At 38.5% G+C, this 18,895-nt stretch overlaps 1 protein-coding gene across 11 annotated transcripts in view; it reads right to left on the bottom strand.

Moving 5' to 3' along the window:
- Window positions 1-18,895, bottom strand: part of WRN (WRN RecQ like helicase) — a 118,500-nt gene that overhangs the window by 35,704 nt on the left and 63,901 nt on the right. For all 11 annotated transcript variants that reach the window (XM_057696588.1, XM_057696589.1, XM_057696586.1 and 8 more), the window contains 4 exons: window positions 9,764-9,938; window positions 6,374-6,555; window positions 2,734-2,835; window positions 2,362-2,454 (listed from right to left, as the gene is read on the bottom strand). In XM_057696588.1, coding sequence (XP_057552571.1) covers window positions 2,362-2,454; window positions 2,734-2,835; window positions 6,374-6,555; window positions 9,764-9,938 — 552 coding nt within the window. The remainder of the gene's footprint in view (window positions 1-2,361; window positions 2,455-2,733; window positions 2,836-6,373; window positions 6,556-9,763; window positions 9,939-18,895) is intronic.

Genomic DNA, 18,895 nt, shown 5'->3' with positions numbered 1-18,895 from the left:
TTTGTCTAATAGTAATACAGCTAGCACATCTAGTCTATGGTCAGCTCAACTAGATACACCATTTGTATTTCATTTTTTCAATTAATATTCAGCTAAATTGATTGTATGTCTGTGTGTGTGTGTGTGTGTGTGTGTTAAGGTCTACAAATTTAAACACATTCATAGATTCTTCCAACCACCACCACGCAACAAATCATTCCTGCAATATACTTCCTTGTGCTTTTCACTTGTAATCATAACCTCAACCCCATCCCTCTAATCTCTGGCAATCACTAATCTTTTCTTCAACTCTACAGTGTAGTTTTCTGTTTGAGAGAATATGATATCAATGGTAGAACTGGAATTATTTCTTCTTTTTGGGGGGTAGAATTTGCCACTGAAACCATTTGGGCTAGGGAATTTTATTTTCAGAAGTTTTAAACAAGGATCTAATTTCTTTAACAGCTGTAGGCATTTTCAGGTTATGTGCTTCACTGTGAGTGAGCTTTATTAGTTTGAGGTTTTCAAGGAATTGGTCCATTCTTCACCTAAATTACTGAACGTATTGCACTGAGTTATCCATAGTGCTTCCTCATTATCCTTTAAATGTCTGTTGGGCCTATAGTGAAATACCCCCTCAGTCCGGATATCAGTAATCTGTGTCTCCTCTCCTTTTTTTTTCTTTTTAGAAGCTTCTATCGATTCTATTGACCTTTTCAAAGAATGAGCTTTTGAGTTCATTGGTTTTCTCTATTGTTTTTGTTTTCTATTTCACTGATTTATACTCTTATCTTTACTCTTTTCTTCCTCCTGCTTCCTTTTAGCTTTCTTTACACCTATTTGCTAGTTTCTTAAGGTGGAAGCTTAATTACTAATCTGAAACCCTTCTTCTATTGTAAGAATTTAATGCTCTAATTTTCCCTTTTAGTATCACTTCAGCTGTACCCCATACATTTTTGTATTTTCATTTCATTCAGTTCAAAATTTTTTTCTGATTTACCTTGACACTTCCTCTTTGACTAACGAATTATTTGGTAGTGTGTTACTTCATTTCTAAGTGTTTGGAGACCTCCCTGTTATCTTTCTGCTACTGATTTCTAGTTTCATTCCATTTTAGTTAGAAAATATATTCTATAAAAATACAAATCTTTTCAACGTGTTAAGGTTTGTTTTATGACCCAGAATACAGTCTATTTTCATGAGCATTCCATCTGCACCTGAAAAGAATATGTATCTGCTGTTGTTAGGTGGAATGCTCTATAAAAGTCAATTAGATACAGTTTGCTGACAGTCCTATTCATTTCTTCTATTTTCTTACTGATTTTGTGTCTACTAGCTCTATTAACGACTGAGAGATGTTGAAGTCACCAACTCTAATTATGGATTTCTCTATTTCTGTTTTCAGTTCCGTCAATTCTTTTGTTAAGTATATACCCATCTAGGATTAGTGTTCTTAGAATGGTTATCTTTATGTGTCACCTTGGCTAGGCTATGGTGCCCAGTCGTTTGGTTGAACACTCATCTAGATGTTGCTATAAAGGTATTTTGTAGATGGGATTAACATTTATAATCAGTTGACTTCAGGTAAACGAGATTACCCTTGATAATGTGAGTAGGTCTCATCCAATCAGATGAAGGCCTTAAAGAACAAAGACTGAGGTTTGCTGAAGAACAAGGAATTGTGTGTGACTCAAGACTGTAACGTAGAAAGCCTGCCCAACTTTCCAGCCTGCTAGCGTGCCTACAGATGTCAGACTTGCCAACCCCTACAACTGCATAAGCCAATTCCTTAAAATCAACCTCTGTGTGTGTGTGTGTGTGTGTGTGTGTGTGTACACAAATGTGCATGTATTTCTCTGGAGAACCCTGACTGATACATTAGTAAACTGACTCTTTTATCGTCATGTAATGTCCTTCTTTATCCCTGGTAATAGTCTTTCTCCAAAGTCTCCATTATCTGACATTAAAAATAACAACTCCAGGTTTCTTTTGATTGTTTTCATTGTATACACTTTTTATCCTTTTATTTTCAATCAACCTATATAATTATACCTATAGTGGATTTCTTGTGGACAGCATACAGTTGAGTCATACTTTTAAATCAATTCTAACAATTTCTGCCTTTAAATGGTATTTTTAGACCATTTACATTTGATGTAACTATTGATATGTCTAGATTTAGGTCTACCATTTTATTGGTTTATCTATTTATAAAAGATTGTGATACTGCTTGCTCTGTCCTCTTTTTTAATGAATAAATTCATTATTTGTTTTTAAAAAGTTGTAATACATATCATTCAACAAAAATTCAATTAAAAATTATTTGCAAAGGAAAAGAAACAAAAACTTTTAGAATGTCCATTTAGAAGAAGACAACGTTACCTTGACCTGCAATTATCACAGCATTTTTCAGTTCCCATAATTCCCAAGGAGGCCTTTCGTAGTTGTTTGTCTTCAAAATGAGACAAGATGATTCTACCCAAGAGAAAATTTAAAATTAAATAAAAGAACAAAAACATATATGTTAAATTCATTGTTGAAAATAATGAGGTGAAATCAACATTAATTGATTCAGCTGGGACTTCATTATTTGGTTTCAGTTTACTGAGGCACAAAGAAAGATGCCTTAAAAATTCAGCACATGTGTAACACCAACAAATATTTTCTAAATACTTCTAATTATTTTGCAAAAGTTTTTTCTTAAGCATATCATCTATAAATCCTTGTTACTAATTGATATAAAATAATGCTTACCGTCGCCTACACTTGCTGGAATGAAGATATTTTTCCATTTTTGCCATCATCTTTAATTTGTATAATCGAAACTTTTCACTGCCTATCTCACTAAGGAAGTGCCTGTCAATTAAAAAATCACAGTAATATTAAAATTGTATTAGCAGTTTTGTTATTTCATTTATTTATTACTGCTTATTTTTCATAGCCTATAATATCCACAGTGCTAACGAGATAAAGAACATTTCTATCATCTCAGAGAGTAATTGTGTCCCTTCCCAACCAATGCCCCCACAGGAGGCATTTTTCTGATTTTTGTGAAAATTACCTTTGAAATAATTCTACCTATGTCCAAGCATCAATTTTTTAGCTGCCTATGAGTTTTTCATTTACCTTATATGATACTTGCTTTGCTGGCAATCTTTCTGCTATACATGAATTTTTACCTTTTCCCAGTAACAGGTTATTCTTTAAGTTATTTTATATGAAAAACTAAAGGTATCTAATCTATATAAGGAATACTGAAGAAGACTCATAATCCAAATATGAGCCTTCATCACTTTGGTTCTTCAGAGAACTTCTCAGCCCTCTAAAAACTACCTCTTTGTATTATGAGGTATTATAGGACACCAGTAAAGTATCAGAATTAAGTTCCTTCCTCAAACAATTATAACCATTTCCCCCATAATACTGAATTTATATAAACTTTTTAAATAACACTGAAGACACGTTTTTTTTTAAAGTTAATGTTGCTATACCTCATCCTGTTAATTCTACTCTTCCGTAAGAAAATTCCATGACTATCATATATCAGATGATGACAACCTCCCAAATAGTCTTTGCACATCTTTCCAAGAATAAATAGAAGTCTGAGTTTCAAATATTTCAAAAGGAAACAACAATTTACCTACGAGATCTAAGTGCTAATACTGATCTTCATCAAAAGGGGCCTCACTCACTCATATTTTGACCGGGCAACCTTCTGACTGATAAAAATACCTCTGTACAATTCTCAACGATGACACCAACAAGGAATCCAGCTAAGTGAGTTCTGAAAAGTCTGCATACACAAATGCTCTCTTATTCAAAAATATTCTTATCGTTTGACACCACCAGTCACCATGCCCTTCCATGTAATTTCCCTAAAGAGTCTCTACCAACGATTGACTCTAGTTCCCCGGTTAACCATCTAATCTCATTATTCCTAGCTCATGGGCTAAAAATCAGTTCTCTTTTTTGCTTTGTATTGTTCATTAGCTCACCTCCTTCTCCTCATATAGAAAGAACAAAGGAAACAATGCCCACACTCTGAGAACTAGATCTTCCTTTATGTTTGGTTCCCATGATCCACATTTAACTAATCTCATCAGTTTCAGTAACAAACTGAAGAAAATAACGTCTCTAAAAACAAATCAAATGAATATTTATTTTTCTTTTAACTATCAAAATAAAGTATAATATTCCACAGAAAAAAAACAAGTTGAAAAAAAAGACATTCTAAAAACAATACCATAAATAGAAATCAGCTGGAGCCAGTGGAAGATGTGTTAAACTGAAGTTAACTTGCAAATTATTCCCTTTAAACAAAGATTACAGTAACTGTTGGGTTTGTTTTAAATAATGGCAAATGCAGACACTGAGGCTTTGCCAATGGTATGGCTTCTGCAACAAAAAAATATAAAATTACATATGTACACTGATGACTGGACAAGTTTCTTCTCTCAGTCACAGGATTCTAGCGTAAGACAGACTTAAAATTTTCATGAATTACAGTGATCTTTTCACTTGAAAACCAGCTGTTCCATTTATTCTAAAATTGTTTTTTCTAATCCAAGAGGTTTGTCACAAGGATGGCACAGATTCGGGCTTCAGTCCTTGCTGAAATTTTTTTTAATGCTGATTAACCCTATAGTTTTATTTCCTTCAGTATGGGTGCAAAGAACAACCTGTCTGTACTAAAGATTCAAAAATGGATTTTTTGGCACCATTTGATTACTAATCACTGTTACTTCCTGTTAAATCTAATGAAATAACCGTTTAAAATATCTTTTGAGACTCAGATACACAGGAACTGTATCTACTGATGAACCTGCCAAGCCATATAAAACTTGGGTTGTTAAGTCCTCAGCATCTTTAACATAATACACAAATAAATCAGAACTGGTATGAATCAACTTATATTTGATACAAATTTAATAGTAGCATGTGTCCTATCCCAATTATTTTAAATTAGTTTATAAAAAGCTTTACATAGACACTAATGTCAAAAGGAAAACAACTGTTCTGTTTAAGAGGATGATTTATTGACTCTATGTTAAGAAACAAAACTTACTGACTACTCTTAAAAGGAGAAGCTTAAAATTTACAGCAAACATTCTTACCTAACTAACCCCTATTCTTCTTTCATACTCAAGTTAACCCATTACTTCCTCAAGGAAGCCTTACCTGACTTTTATAACCGGGTGAACACACATCTCATAACATACTCACTACTCGATGCAAATTTCCTTTATAGCACTTAACACAGTTATAATTTTAATTTTCCATGATCCTCTTCAAATAAAAATTTTGGTTACTGAAATTTTCAAACACAAGAAGAGAGCAGTAAAATGAACCCTATGTTTCCATGGTTGTATGATTCTGTGATTTAAGATCTGCCATTCCCATTATATAATAAACTCTATAAAAACAGGTACTAAATCTGCTTTTATTTACCACTGGGTCCTCAGCACAGAGCATAATGCTTGGAACATAGTAAGTATGCAAAAACAGAAACAAAAAACTGTTGAGTAATAAATAAAAACAAAAACTGTATTAGACAGGCAATCTCATCATTTTAATAAGATGGGCTAATAGGTCCAACCAAGACCTCAATTTATGTACTACATGGAGGTGCATTTTGAAAATACCTCATTCCAGCAGGCCCATCAGTTATAACATATATTTTCTTTTTTGAATTTTTCCCCCCATGGATGAAGGATAAGTTGATAAACCCTGCCCCTAAAATTTTGTAAGATGAAGTTTTCCTTCCAACATCAAGCTCACAGAACATAAGTGCCAAGATACCTATTTAGTATTTAAGTAAAATGCTTTTCCTGTTAACTCAACACTAAGCTCAATATTTTTTCCACAGCAGTCAGTCAGTACAAGACAACAAGATCATTCACACGTGGCCAAGGAGGGCTGGCATGCTCACACTGAACGAACAAAAGACACAAAAACGGTAATTAAATCTAAACTGGGATTGGTAGAAGTCATCTGGAATAGGCATCACGGTAGCATGAGAAGAAAAAAACAAAAACAAAACAAATGGTGTCTAAAGTAACTATGGCTGAAAACATAACAAAACTTGAGAGAACTGAGGAGAAAAACAGCTCATGGATGAACAATACTGAAAAAGTATCCCATAAGGTCTATTTACATCCCCAGTACAGTGCTGATTTAGTTAACTCTTCACACTGAATGAGGTATAGATGAAATTAGGTCATCTACTCTGGGTGGCCACATACCACAAATGTTCTTCTTAGATGTCTTCTGTTTCCTTTTGGTTTTAAATGCACTTATACATATTACTTTAAATTTTGAATGTTGTCTCAAATACTTTTGAAGCGTATATGGAAAGAAAGAAATCTGCAAGGGTGAAAGCAATAAATGTTTTTACCTATTCATGGTAATGTCTGCTGGAGCCCAAAGCACATGACAAGAACTCTGAAGTCCATCACGGCCAGCTCTACCAATCTCCTGGTAATAGGATTCCATTTCTTTAGGAGCCCCATAATGAATGACTTGGCGAATGTCAGCTTTATTAATGCCCATTCCAAAAGCTATGGTAGCTATGACACACTGAGAATAAATAACAACATAGTTTGACAAACATTTAACAGAACTAAAACCTTACATGTTTACCTTTTGGTAAGAATATAATTAGTTCATTAACTAAAGTCCCTGGCATGAAACTGAATTTAATAAATTTCAACCAATCACTTACAGATTAAAAGATTATTTGTCCAATTTACAGATTAAGGAATGGTGACCATAAAATACGTTTATTCCCTCTCTATAAAAAAGAAGACAAAGTGGTTTCTCTGAATGCATGAGTACAAGACACAAAAGAAGCTCTTAAAATATTTATGATATTTAATGAGACTTTGGGTTATTGTGAAGTTTCAAGACTGAATAGTATCTTAATATTTTCTAGCATTATTCTAAGGTAGAAGGTAGCCTCTCGTTAAAGATGGTAGAATGAAACATTAATTTATCTCTGCATACTTAAAAGCATAAAATTGGTAGAATATCTATTTGAATGAGTATACCAAGATGAGATTTACATGACTAGGGGAGATCTTAGGGAAGAATTAGTAGTAAGCACCAAAAAAACTAAACAAAATTTTTTAAAGGTATTAATAATACAAAATATGTACAAGTAACTGTAAATATACCATATGCCTTACAGAAAAGAAGCATTTATAGAGAACACATAAATATACAATACTTGAATATATATATTGATCTAACCAAAATTATGATATTAATATATTAGAAGTGAAGGGAGTAGAAACTTCTAGATGGGGTGAGAAGGGCAGGAAGGGATGTAAAAGAGCTACACTTTCATCTTTCAGAGTGGGGAATCGAGATAATGTCTAAACCTAACAAGCACATAAATAAATAAGTAGTAGCAGTATAAGCAAATTATTGCAAGACACAGTGGCAAACACCAGAAGACTAAGCTAAAAGAGCTGGGAGTAGGAAAAAGAACAGGGGAAAGTGAGGAGCTGATGCTTTTCACTGTAAGCACTGGAGAACTATTTGGTTTGTTAAACTGTGTGTGTATAACTGACAAATATTAAAGAGTCATTTAGAAAAATGTGTTAAGATGCACCAAAAGTAAATAGAAGACGGAAAAAATGAAGGGAGAGAGGGAGGGAGGACGAACAAAGGGAAGTATGAGAAAGATGAAAGAACAATAAACATAGGGATGGAAATAATATTAAGAAAAAGCTCTGGATGACTAAAACTAGGCATTTTGCTATATGTAAGAGTAAATAAGCAATATAATTCCAATAATTCTTTTTTAAACGTTATTTCTTATTCAATTTTCCAGCTTTATTGAGATATATTTGAAATATAAGTTTATATAAGTTTAAAATATATAACATGATGATTTGATATATGTATATATTGCAACATGATTGATTACCTCAGTAAGGTTAGTTAACCTCCATCACCTCACGTGATTATTGTATGTGTATGTATGTGTGCCTGTGTGTGATGAGAACTTTTAAGATCTAATTTTCATCATATGATGATACTGTTTTTAGATGAGATCAACCTATTCTACAGACATGATTTTCAAAATATCATTATAGACTCTCAGGTGTAAATGAAGATATTTTATCAGATAATTTATTCATAACCTCATTCCAGAAAGGAAAGGTATTTAAGCCATCCTGAAAAGGGAAATAAAATACAAAAGGTCATAAAACTAAAAGCCAGAATTAAAAGTAACAATGAATGGTCACAGACCCAAAATGCAAATCTGCATCCAAACGTGGTTATTAGATTTGGTTATGAATAACAGGAAAGAAAAAAAATCTTGTCTCCCTCATGTCTTTGGGAGATGTTTCTATCGAAATGAATAATTAGTAATATACCAAGATAGAAGAAACAACTGGTCAATTATTGGCTCGAAGATACACTGTTAAGATTCAGTAAGCAGCAGCTAATAAAATTTACCTGATAATTTTCAAGCTCCAAAGATAACAGAATAAAAATATAAGCATTTAAAAATTTGGATAAAATCTCTATTCCAGGTATTTCTAATAGCTGTTCCTGTCTTCGGAAAGAAGAGGAAGAAGAGAACAGATGCCTTCAGGCAGGTATGCACTGCAGCATGGCAATGCACAGTGAACTGCACAGAGATCTAGACACAGAGAAAATGGATGACCTATTGGACAGAAAATGCAGAGCAGAGTTAAGTTCATCTCAATTTGAGATGAGGACTAGTTCAGGCTTAGAGCAACAGGGTGTGGATATGATGTTGATAGTGCTGATTTAAACCTACTCACATGGCTTGAATTTAAATCCTCCCAAATAATCTGTATATACAGACTGAAACAAGATTCCAATTATTACAGGAATCTCAGCTGCAGCACTTCACAGTAACTTCAATACCCTAACTTTCTTCAGTTTTTCTCCTTCAGATCAATCCTACTTGGTGCTCCCAGTCTAATGTTTCTATAATACTATTATCTGGCTCAAAAATACAGAGTAGTCTGTCACAGTCATTTTCAAATTCTGTTCTGCAGAACTCTGAGGATTCTAAGGACCCCCAGGGACTGAACTGGAGATAGGGAAGCTCTTGAACCCTTTTCTCCATCACATCAACTTCAACAAGAATGATTCTACTGTACTTTAATCTGTTTTACCTATTAGATAAAATAAAGAATTCTAAGACTAAAGTAGTCTGGAAAAACTACAGGAACTACACACCAATTCCAGTATGAATGAATCACTTGGCTGTATACCTGAAATTTTTTATATACATTTTTGTTTTTCAATTTTTTGAACAAAAATTGAGTATTCTTCATGATTAGACTTAAATTACGAAATTCAATTCCAACTTTAAATTTTTAATTAACTTTTTTATTGGAGTATAGTTGATTTACAATGTTGTGTTAGTTTCTGCTGTACAGCAAAGTGAGTCAGTTATACATATATCCACTCTTTTTTAGATTCTATTCCCATATAGATCATTACAGAGTACTGAACAGAGTTCCCTGTGCTATACAGTAGGTCCTCATTAGTTATTTATTTTATATATAGTATGAAATTAACACAACACTTAAATCAACTATACTGTAATATAAAATTTAAATTAAATTTTTTTTAATTAAAAAAATAAAATTTAAAAATTAAAAATTAAAAAAAAGTTGATTATCCCTACTGGAAAAGGAAAAAAAAGGGTATTCAATAAAAATTTTGTACAGAAATATCACAGAAATATCTGCTTCCACTAAGGGGAACAGATGGTAATGATGATCGATCTTCACACCTGAATTTCATCTCTCATGAAACTATGATGAACTTGTTTCCTTAAGTTAACACTCAGTCCTGCATGGTATGTTCCACAGGCTAACTTCAGTTTCTTAAGTTCAGCTGTAACTCGTTCTGTCATTTTTCTGGAAGGACAATAGATGATAGCTGGACCTTCAAATTCCCAAACAGAACTAAAGAAAAAGAAGAGCAAAAGGACAAACATATATTTATATAGGCTCCAGACCAGTTTGAGTTTTACCTCATTTAATTTTCCCTTTCTTTTCAAATTTTAAATTTAATTTCAATTTAATTTTTAAATTTTAATTTAATTTTCCTTTTAGTAAAAAACTAAAAGGAGAAAGCATACAAAAACTGATATATTTAACAAAAATCTAAAACATTCTGGACACTCAAATGTGGAAATAAATTATGTTAAACGCAAACACCTTAGACTCCATTTTTTTGTTCAAATTGAAACCAGAGCGGATTAGCTATCAGGAGAATGCAAAAGGGGGAAAAAAAATTAAAACCAGAGACAAGTTTATTTATTGAAGCAGAAACCTTGCTAAAAACCTATAAACTAATGGAAATCCAATTACCGTCCTTTTGGAATTGCAAAGCACTAGATTAACAATTAGTCTTCATTTACATAAGAAATGTAAATAGGAAAAGGAATAACATTTATATTACATTATTCTTATTCCCTCTTATGATCGTAAAATTGAGTTTCTATATCTGTTTACTAAAAAAGCAGGAACTTTCATGTAATAGTAAAAGATCATTTTTATAGTTCAGAGAAGTATTTACTAGTAATTTTGAGACTATGACTGTTATAGAAAATAACATCTGTTAGAAAGCCTGTTTTAGAAGCCCGTGCTTACTTATGAAAAGTGTAAATAATGATTTCCATAGAACATTTAATTTCTCAACATATTCATTTACATAAATACATTCATTTATGCTGACCTAACCAATACAAAAAAAAACCGTACTATTTAGATTTAGGAAAAGTTTTTTTTAATTTTTAATGTGCATAACCTGTGATACAACTTCAATTTTAGGAATCTATTTTATGAACACACTTATACATCTGCCAAAAGATATATATACACAAATATTCATGACAAAACTATAATACTGAAAAATAATCTAAATGTTCATGACCATGAGCATTCATATTAGGAAATGCAAAGCAAATATTTAAAAATTAAATGTATATAAAACCTTTAAGAAGGAATATGGTAAAAGTCACTGAAAACTTACAGGGGAAAAATTAGTAATTTTACTCTAAAAAGTCTTACTGAATAATCTATTCAAAGCAATTTTTGAGAGTGACCAAATGGGCCTCCATGTCAAAAATTCATAGTAGATAACTCCATGGAGTGAAAAAAAAATGCAAATTACCTTTTCAATATACAAGAATCTCATTTAAAAAACATTTTTCAATGAAGGATAAATTGTGCACCAAAATGTGAATACTGTAACATCCTAAATATTAAGGCCTAATTTAAGAAAATATAATATATAGAAAGATAGCAGAGATACTTTATATGACAGGAGAAAACTGCAGAAAAAAATGGAAACACTATAGCAACCTAACAACAACAACTGGAAGCTCATATCTGCACAGTACAAAGAACAGAAGCCTATAAAGCTAAATGCAAAAATATCAACAGTGACAATAACTGAGGAATGGGATTGGAAAAACCTAAGTACTCTTCAATTTACATGCAACTGTATTCTTCAAATTGATACAAACAATATGGATCACTTTTTACATTAAAAAAAAGTAGAAAATACAAAAATATGAACTTATAGAGCAGAAAAATCAAAGCAGTAAAAATCCCTATTGATTACAGCAGCAAAATGGCTGGCAGAAGGACCTCAGTTTTTTGTCTTCTTTGAAGAAAGAATTCAGCAAAGAGACCAAGATTCTGAAGCAGATACAGCTTTTATGAAAAGCAAAGTGCATGTAGAAGAGCACACGGGTGAACTTGCAGAGATAGTTGCACCTAACCGGGGTGGCTTAGATTGCTTGTATGGGGGCAGTCTTCCGGGTTGTCTCTGGCCAGTCACCTTGCTTGTGCCCGTATCTGGCCTGATTCAGGGTCCTTCCTGGTCAGCTCGAAGGTTTCTGGGAGGGTGGCAGGACATATTATGGGCTGGTGTCTCCTTCCTCCTTTGGCCCACCCCTAGAGTTGTGCTATCCAGAATTCCTTCCGGGAGGACTGAGCACCTTTGCTGCACAAGCCTTGGGCTGAGAAATCCCCTTGAGCACAAGAATGAGAAAATTGTGGTCTCAAGGCCCAATGCTCCTGCTGGTATCTTATCTCAAAGTGTCAGCAGGAGACCCGTTGCAGCTGCTCAGCCTGGGGCCCATCTATCACCCACCTCAAATCTCCAAGGAATGCGGGCCCCAAGGAATCTTTATTGGGAGGATAAAGGGCGAAGGTCCATCCTCTGTAGCTTCTTCAGGCTGGCACTGGGCTCGTGGACCCTACCTAACTGGGACCATGGAACTCTCACCCTGCCTTGTCAAGGGGCCCCAGGAAGACTTCTGCTGTTATCCCAGCAAGATCTGTTTCAGGGAGTGGCTAATCTCTGCATCACCATCATCTTGACATGGAAGTGCTGCAACCTGGAAGAAACAAACTTAACAAGCAGATTAAAAAGGCAGGGGCCAAAGATCAGTAAAAGGATTATTGCAACTAGAGGCCCGGAACAGGGGTAAGAACCAGGTTACACTTGGTAACATTCCTCTGATTACAGTCCAGACAGAGCTGGTGCTTGGGTCTCCTGGTGGGAAGGACTGAAGCCATCTGGCACGGTCATATATTTTCTTGATGTCCTCTTCTACTAGCCCAGTGGTGTTGATGTAGGTGCAACATGTCTTATTAATGACTGCAAATACCCATCTCTGTCCAGCCAGAACAAAGTCCAAGGCCAATCTATTATCCATCATTACATTAGCTAAGAAACTAACAGACAACAAAAGTTTAGAAAGTGCATTCCCTGTGGACCTACTCAGAGCAGACAAGCTTATCCAAAAGACTGTGGAGCATTGCTTCATGTTAAGCAAAGCCTTCCCAAGGGGACGCCAACCCAATAGCGGCTCCAATCCCTGCCAAAATAGGCCAGTTGCCCTTCTGCCCCGGGGGTGAGTGATATCATGGATGGTAATACCTAGGTTCCTTTGATTACTCAGTTGGCCTAACGTACATTGTCCCTTAAACAGAGCACTGTCTATACAAGGAAAGGCTACAGCTAATCCCGGGAAAGGGAAAGATGGACTGGGGTTGTTTTGATGAGGCAATGGATTTATGTCTAGACCACAAAGGAACAGATATCTGGGAGGGGCATATGCCTGACACGTTACTGTAGAATTAAACCAATTCTCTAGAAAGCGTGCCCTAGAGGGGGTCCCGCTACAGTTTGGGCCCACCGTTATATGGGGGTGCATGAGGTGTGGGGACTCTTCCATAGGCCTTGGGGTGGGGGTATATATTACACACCAGACAATTGGTGTTTTTCCAATTGCCCAGTAAGTACATATCCTGTCTGGGCCTTGTCCTTGTTTTCTAGTCTTTGATCGTATTTGTGGTGAGGGCACCAATGGGTAAGATTTCCATGCGTATGTCTTTGTCAGGGAAGGTGAGACCAATTAAATTATGGAGTAATAGAAGCATTGATCAGATTCTGAGGCTTCCCCAAAGTATTATTGCAAGTTTTCATGCTGGTTGCATAGAGGCAGTGGCATCAAGACAAGCTAGTCATTGCAACTTAAAATAAATGTGTGCTACTCATTAGATATATTAATTTGAGGGGTTAAGGTCTAAGCATGGAAGCTGCACTAGGGATGGAATATGAACTTTAAGTGCAGGGTCAGAAGGACCCTCAGCCAAGGTTAAGGTTAAGGTCGTCGTTGCTAGGTGTAAAGATTAGTTTTTTTTAACCCACAGGCATTGGTCTGAGGATGGGGATGACAGATCCAGCACTGGGGTAGGTTTTCTCCCTGAGCTATAATTCTTGAGAGATTTACTACTGCGTTGAATTCCCATTCCCCTGAAGTGGATCCCAAAAGAGGGACAGAAAAGTTAGGGTGATTGATAACTTCATAATGGCATCAATCAAGGTTTTAATTTCGGAAGCAACCGGAAAGCAAGTAGCAAAGAAACATCAAAAGAAATCATATAGTAAACAAAAGCCCAGTAGCAAAAATGGAGTCCCAGCCTACTATCACTTATCTTGTTTTTGTCACCTGGAGAGTCCCAAAGGAACTAATGTCAAAGCGAGAGTTAACTTATCAATGTGGTTCTCATTGGTTCAGGGGTCACCTTCTAGAAGGGGTATTTGAGGGTTTGGGGTAGGATCACAGGAATAGCTGGGATATATGTCTTTGGGTTCCTGTAACATATTAGTAGAGGCAGGTTTAATTCTGGACAGATGGACCCAACTCGTGACTCTATGGAGGTTAACTGCCGTAGGGGTGCTTAGCAAAACCTGGTAAGGACCCTTCCACTTTGGGAGCAGCTGGTCACCAGAGGACTCATTGTTTCAGGTCTTTAAGAGCACCCAGTCCCCAGGGCTTACAATGGAGTGACTGGGGCTGTTATCTGGGGAGAGCTGGGCTCTGTTTCCATATTCTTTTATGGCCATTTGGACCTGGCCCAGGTTAATAAGGTATTTAAAATGGGTTTGGGTTCCTGGGTCAGTTAGCATGTTCAGGGTGAGGAGTGGCCTTCTATATGTCATTTCAAAGGGATTCAACTTAATAGTTATTTTAGGGGCTGCCCTGACCCTTAGGATAGCTGGCAACGGGCGGTACCACGGTTCTGATGGTTCCTGACAGCGTCTGCCCAAGGTTTTCTTTAGGGTATCTTTGGCCCATTTTACCTTCCCTGAGGATTGAGGTCTCCAGGACGAATGGAGGTGGTATCTGATTCCTAAGGCCTGGGAGAGCTGTTGGGGAACACTGGCTATGAACGAGGGCTCACTGTCACTCTGGAGGTGGCAGGACAAGCTGAACCTAGGAATGATTTCTTTTATTGATAGAAGTGCTCTAGCCACTCTAGCTGCCTTCTCTGTCCTAGTGGGGAAGGCCTCTACCCATCCAGTAAAGGTATCTACAAAGACTATTAAGTATTTGAAGCCCTGGAAAGAGGGCGCCTGACTGAAATCCATTTGCCAGTCCTCTCCTGGGTAAGTCCCACGTCACTGGGCTGGGCTAACGAGAGGGGCCGGGGGAGGCTTGAGGGTGCCTCCCGGATTAGGGATGGCGCAGAGGGTGCAGGCTCGAGGAGCCCTCTTGATTGACAACTTCCCCTTGGTCAGAAAGAGGTGTGAGCAATTTTTGATCTATGTGCCACCAGCCATCTGTGCCCTTAGTTCTCCCTTGGTCTCGTGCCCAGGTGTCTTCAGAAGTTGAGTATCTGGGTATGATGTTAGAAGGGGCAAGGGACGGGACCAATGCCATTTCTGCTGTGGGCATCAGGGCTGCTTTCTTTGCTTCCCGATCTGCCCTGCTGTTCTCTTGGGTAATTTGAGAAGTTCCCTTTTGGTGTCCGCTTCTATGAGATGTAGGATCTCAACACCATATTTTACAGGAGAATTTTTTGCATTCAAAATTTCTCTTTCCTTCCAGATAGCTATGTGGGCGTGTAGGACAGGGAAGGCATGTTTTGAATCCATTTATGTATTTATAATTTTTCCCTCCCCTAGGGTTAAGGCTCGGGTTAAAGCTGTCAGCTCGGCCTTCTGGGCTGAAGCACTGGGCGGCAGAGGTTTCCCTTCTGTGATGTTACGAGCCCTCCTGGCCCCATCCTTAATCAGGCTGCTGCTGTCAGTACACCATTCTTCCTCAGGGTTTTCTATGGCTTGATCTGTTAGATTAAACCTACAAGCATAAACCTGGCCAAGGGTTTCAAGGCAGCAATGTGTCTGAGGCTTTGGGCTCTCAGCAGGCATCAGCATAGCCAGGTTGAGAGTATGACAAGTTTTGAGGGTTACCTCTGGGAAGTCGAGGAGCAAAGCCCCGTACTGACTAAGGGGACCTCCAGTTAGCCAATGGTGGCCTCTGAGCTCTAGGATCCCTTGTACTTGATGGGGGGTCTGGACTTCCAGTGGCCATGCAAAGGTGAGCTTGTCAGCTTCTTCCACTGGTAAGGCAGTGGCAGCTACTGCCCGAAGGCAGCCAGGCCAACCTCGGGCCGCCGAGTCTATTTATTGGGAAAATAGCCTATTGGCTGAGCAACTTCTCCAGCTTCTGTATTATTCCAGAGCTGAATCCTGCTTTTCAGCCACAAACAAGATGAATGGCTTTTTTCAACTGGGAAGAGTCAGAGCAGGAGCTTTCGTGAGCGCCTATTTGATACTATTAAAAGTTTTTTCTATTCCCCAGTCCAAAGTAATGGTTCTGCATCTGGGCCTTTGGTGGCTTCACATAGGGGCTTAGCCACTAGCCCAAATCCTGGGATCCAGATTCTGTAAAATCCTGCCATGCCTAAAGGTAGAGAGATGTTTTTTTGTCTTTGGAGCACTTAGGCCTAACATAGCTTGTTTTCTATCTGGAGATAGTTGTCTACTTCCAGGGTTTATAATGTATCCCAGATATTTATGCCTTTTTCTGGGAGATCCTGTAACCCCGGGTCCCAAGGAAATTAAGAATTTCAGTGGCATTCGGATCTGAGGCCTCCAGGGAGGGGCTACATAGTATTATATCAATATCTACATACTGTAGAATAGCCCCGTCTTTTAGGCGTATTTCCCTTAGTTCCTTTCCCAGGGCCTGGGCAAACAAGTATGGGCTGTCCCGAAACCCCTGAGGCAATACTGTCTAGGCGTATTGTCACATCTGACCTGAGCGGTGGTTAGTCCACTTGAAGGCAAACAGATACTGCGATGAGGGATGAACTAGGATGCAAAAGAAGGCATCCTTGAGGCTGAGCACAGTAAACCATTTAGCATCCTCAGGGACCTGCACTAATATGTTATAAGGATTGGCCATAAGAGGGTTATAGGAAACACTGCATCATTTACTGCTCTAAGGTCATGCGTTATCCTGTACTCCCCATTTGTCTTAATGACTAGCAGAACAGGGGTATTACGTGGAGACTGACAGGGTACCAAGGAGCCATGTTTTAAGAGTTTATCTATGAAGGGTTGTAACCCTTTTTTTGCTTCCAACCTTATGGGGTATTGTCTCTCGCTAGGGTAAGTGGCTTCTGGCTTAAAGCTAATTTTTACAGGTTGGATGTTTATGGCCCTCCCAGGCACTCCTTTGTCCCAGACTGCAGGGTTCACTGGTTGTAGAATATGGCTGGGAACAGGCCCTTGCTATTCTTGTTGATCTGCCTTAGACAAGGTCAAAATAAGGGGCTGCTCAGGGCCTCCTAACCGTAATATGGCCCCAAGGGAGCCCAGAAGCTTTCTCTCCAGTAGTGGCGTAGGGCACTTAGGGACAACCAAAAAGGCATGTGAGACCAAACACTGTTCAAACTGGCAACCAAGAGGCCCAGTGAAGTAACGGGTGTGAGGCTTTCCATCGACACAAGTTCTGTGTAGCTTTTAGAGGAAAGGGGTCCACAGTGAGAAATCAGGCCACAGTACATGGCTCCCGTATCAATTTAAAAATTGATCTTCTTACCTACCACATCAAGGACGACCCGGGGATCCTTAATAGAGATAGACATCTCACGTGGGGGAGCCGCCAGAATCCCAGGCCACCTCAGTTGCCCAGCACGGCCATCTCAGGAACAGGAGCCCCTCTTCCCTGTCGGGACCAAGGGCAGTCCCATCTCCAATGACCCATCTGCTTGCAGACTGGGCATGGCCTCGGGGGCTCCTCTGGGCACTCACAGGCCCAGTGGCTGGTTGACTTGCACTTGAGGCATTCCCCCTTGTTGGTCTTACCTCCGGACTCATGGCTGAAGCTTCTTGGCCCCTCTGTGTTGCCCTGAAGTTGCAAGGCGTGTCTGACAGCAGAGGCTATCAGTTTAGCTTGAGCCTTGGCCTGCCTCAACTCACGCTGAGTTCTTTCTTCCTCCTCAGCTTGACCTCGATTATTAAATACCCCAAAGGCCAACTCTAGGAGTTTGGGCACAGGGATTTGTGGGCCTAACTGTAACTTTTGGAGTTTTCACCTAATATCAGGGGCAGACTGGCTGACAAAATGTTGTCCTAGCAGGGAATAACCCTCAGGAGTAGACGGGTCTATGTTAGTAAATTTTCTAAAAGCCTCCACAAGCTGTCCCTGTAAGAGGGCTGGGTTTTCTTCTTTCTCTTGGGTCACTTCCCTGACCTTTTCATAGTTGACTGGTTTTCTACTGCACTTTCTCATTCCTTCTAACAGGCATTGAACCATGTGGTTCCTGGCCCTCGCTCCCCCCAGGGAATTATAATTCCAAGCGGGATCCTGATTTGGGACTGCGTCCCCATGCACATCGTAACTGTTGGGTTGGTCCCCGGCGAGCTGGTCAGCATGCCCCTGGCCTGCTGTCCTAATTCTTTGCTTCTCCTTATGGATGCAGCAGTTAGATAGTACTATTTGGACATCCTTCCAGGTTAAATCAAAGGCCAGGGTTAGAGCCTGAAATTCTTCAATAAACCTAGTAGGCTCTTCAGAAAACTGGCCCAGCCTTTGTTTGCATCGGGCTAAATCGCTTAGGGAGAAGGGCACTTGTACTCTGACTGGGCCTTCATTTGCCACTTGCCCAAGAGGGCATATTCTCCCTGATCCTGGGTGATAGGATGTCCCACTACAGGCCACCCCAGTGGGACTAGCTTTTTCATCGTGGGGTACCAGTGTGCAGAGGGGGCATAGGGAGGCGGGGTTTGGGATTGGCCAGGGCTATCCGGAGAAGTAGATGTACTTGTAGGGGTAGGAGAGGCTAGGTTTCCCCGCTGAGAATTGGGGGGGAGTTAAATGAGGACCATCTAGAATATCAGGAGAATTCTCTGTTTCTCCAGGCCTCTGATTACCGGAGCCGCACAGAGCAGGATTCTGGTAAAGGGACGTGAAGGCCTGGACATAGGGATCCTCAGTCCATTTTCCCACCCTGCGGCAATAAAGATGCAGTCGCAAGATGGTTTTATAGTTTAGAGACCCATTTTGGGGCCATGTTTCTCCATCTCCCAACTTATATAAAGGCCA

Source organism: Hippopotamus amphibius, chromosome 10, assembly GCF_030028045.1.
Source record: "Hippopotamus amphibius kiboko isolate mHipAmp2 chromosome 10, mHipAmp2.hap2, whole genome shotgun sequence".
Classification (NCBI taxonomy): Eukaryota; Metazoa; Chordata; class Mammalia; order Artiodactyla; family Hippopotamidae; genus Hippopotamus; species Hippopotamus amphibius.
The sequence above is the reverse complement of the archived record's forward strand: the minus strand, read 5'-3'. Positions and strand labels throughout refer to the sequence as shown.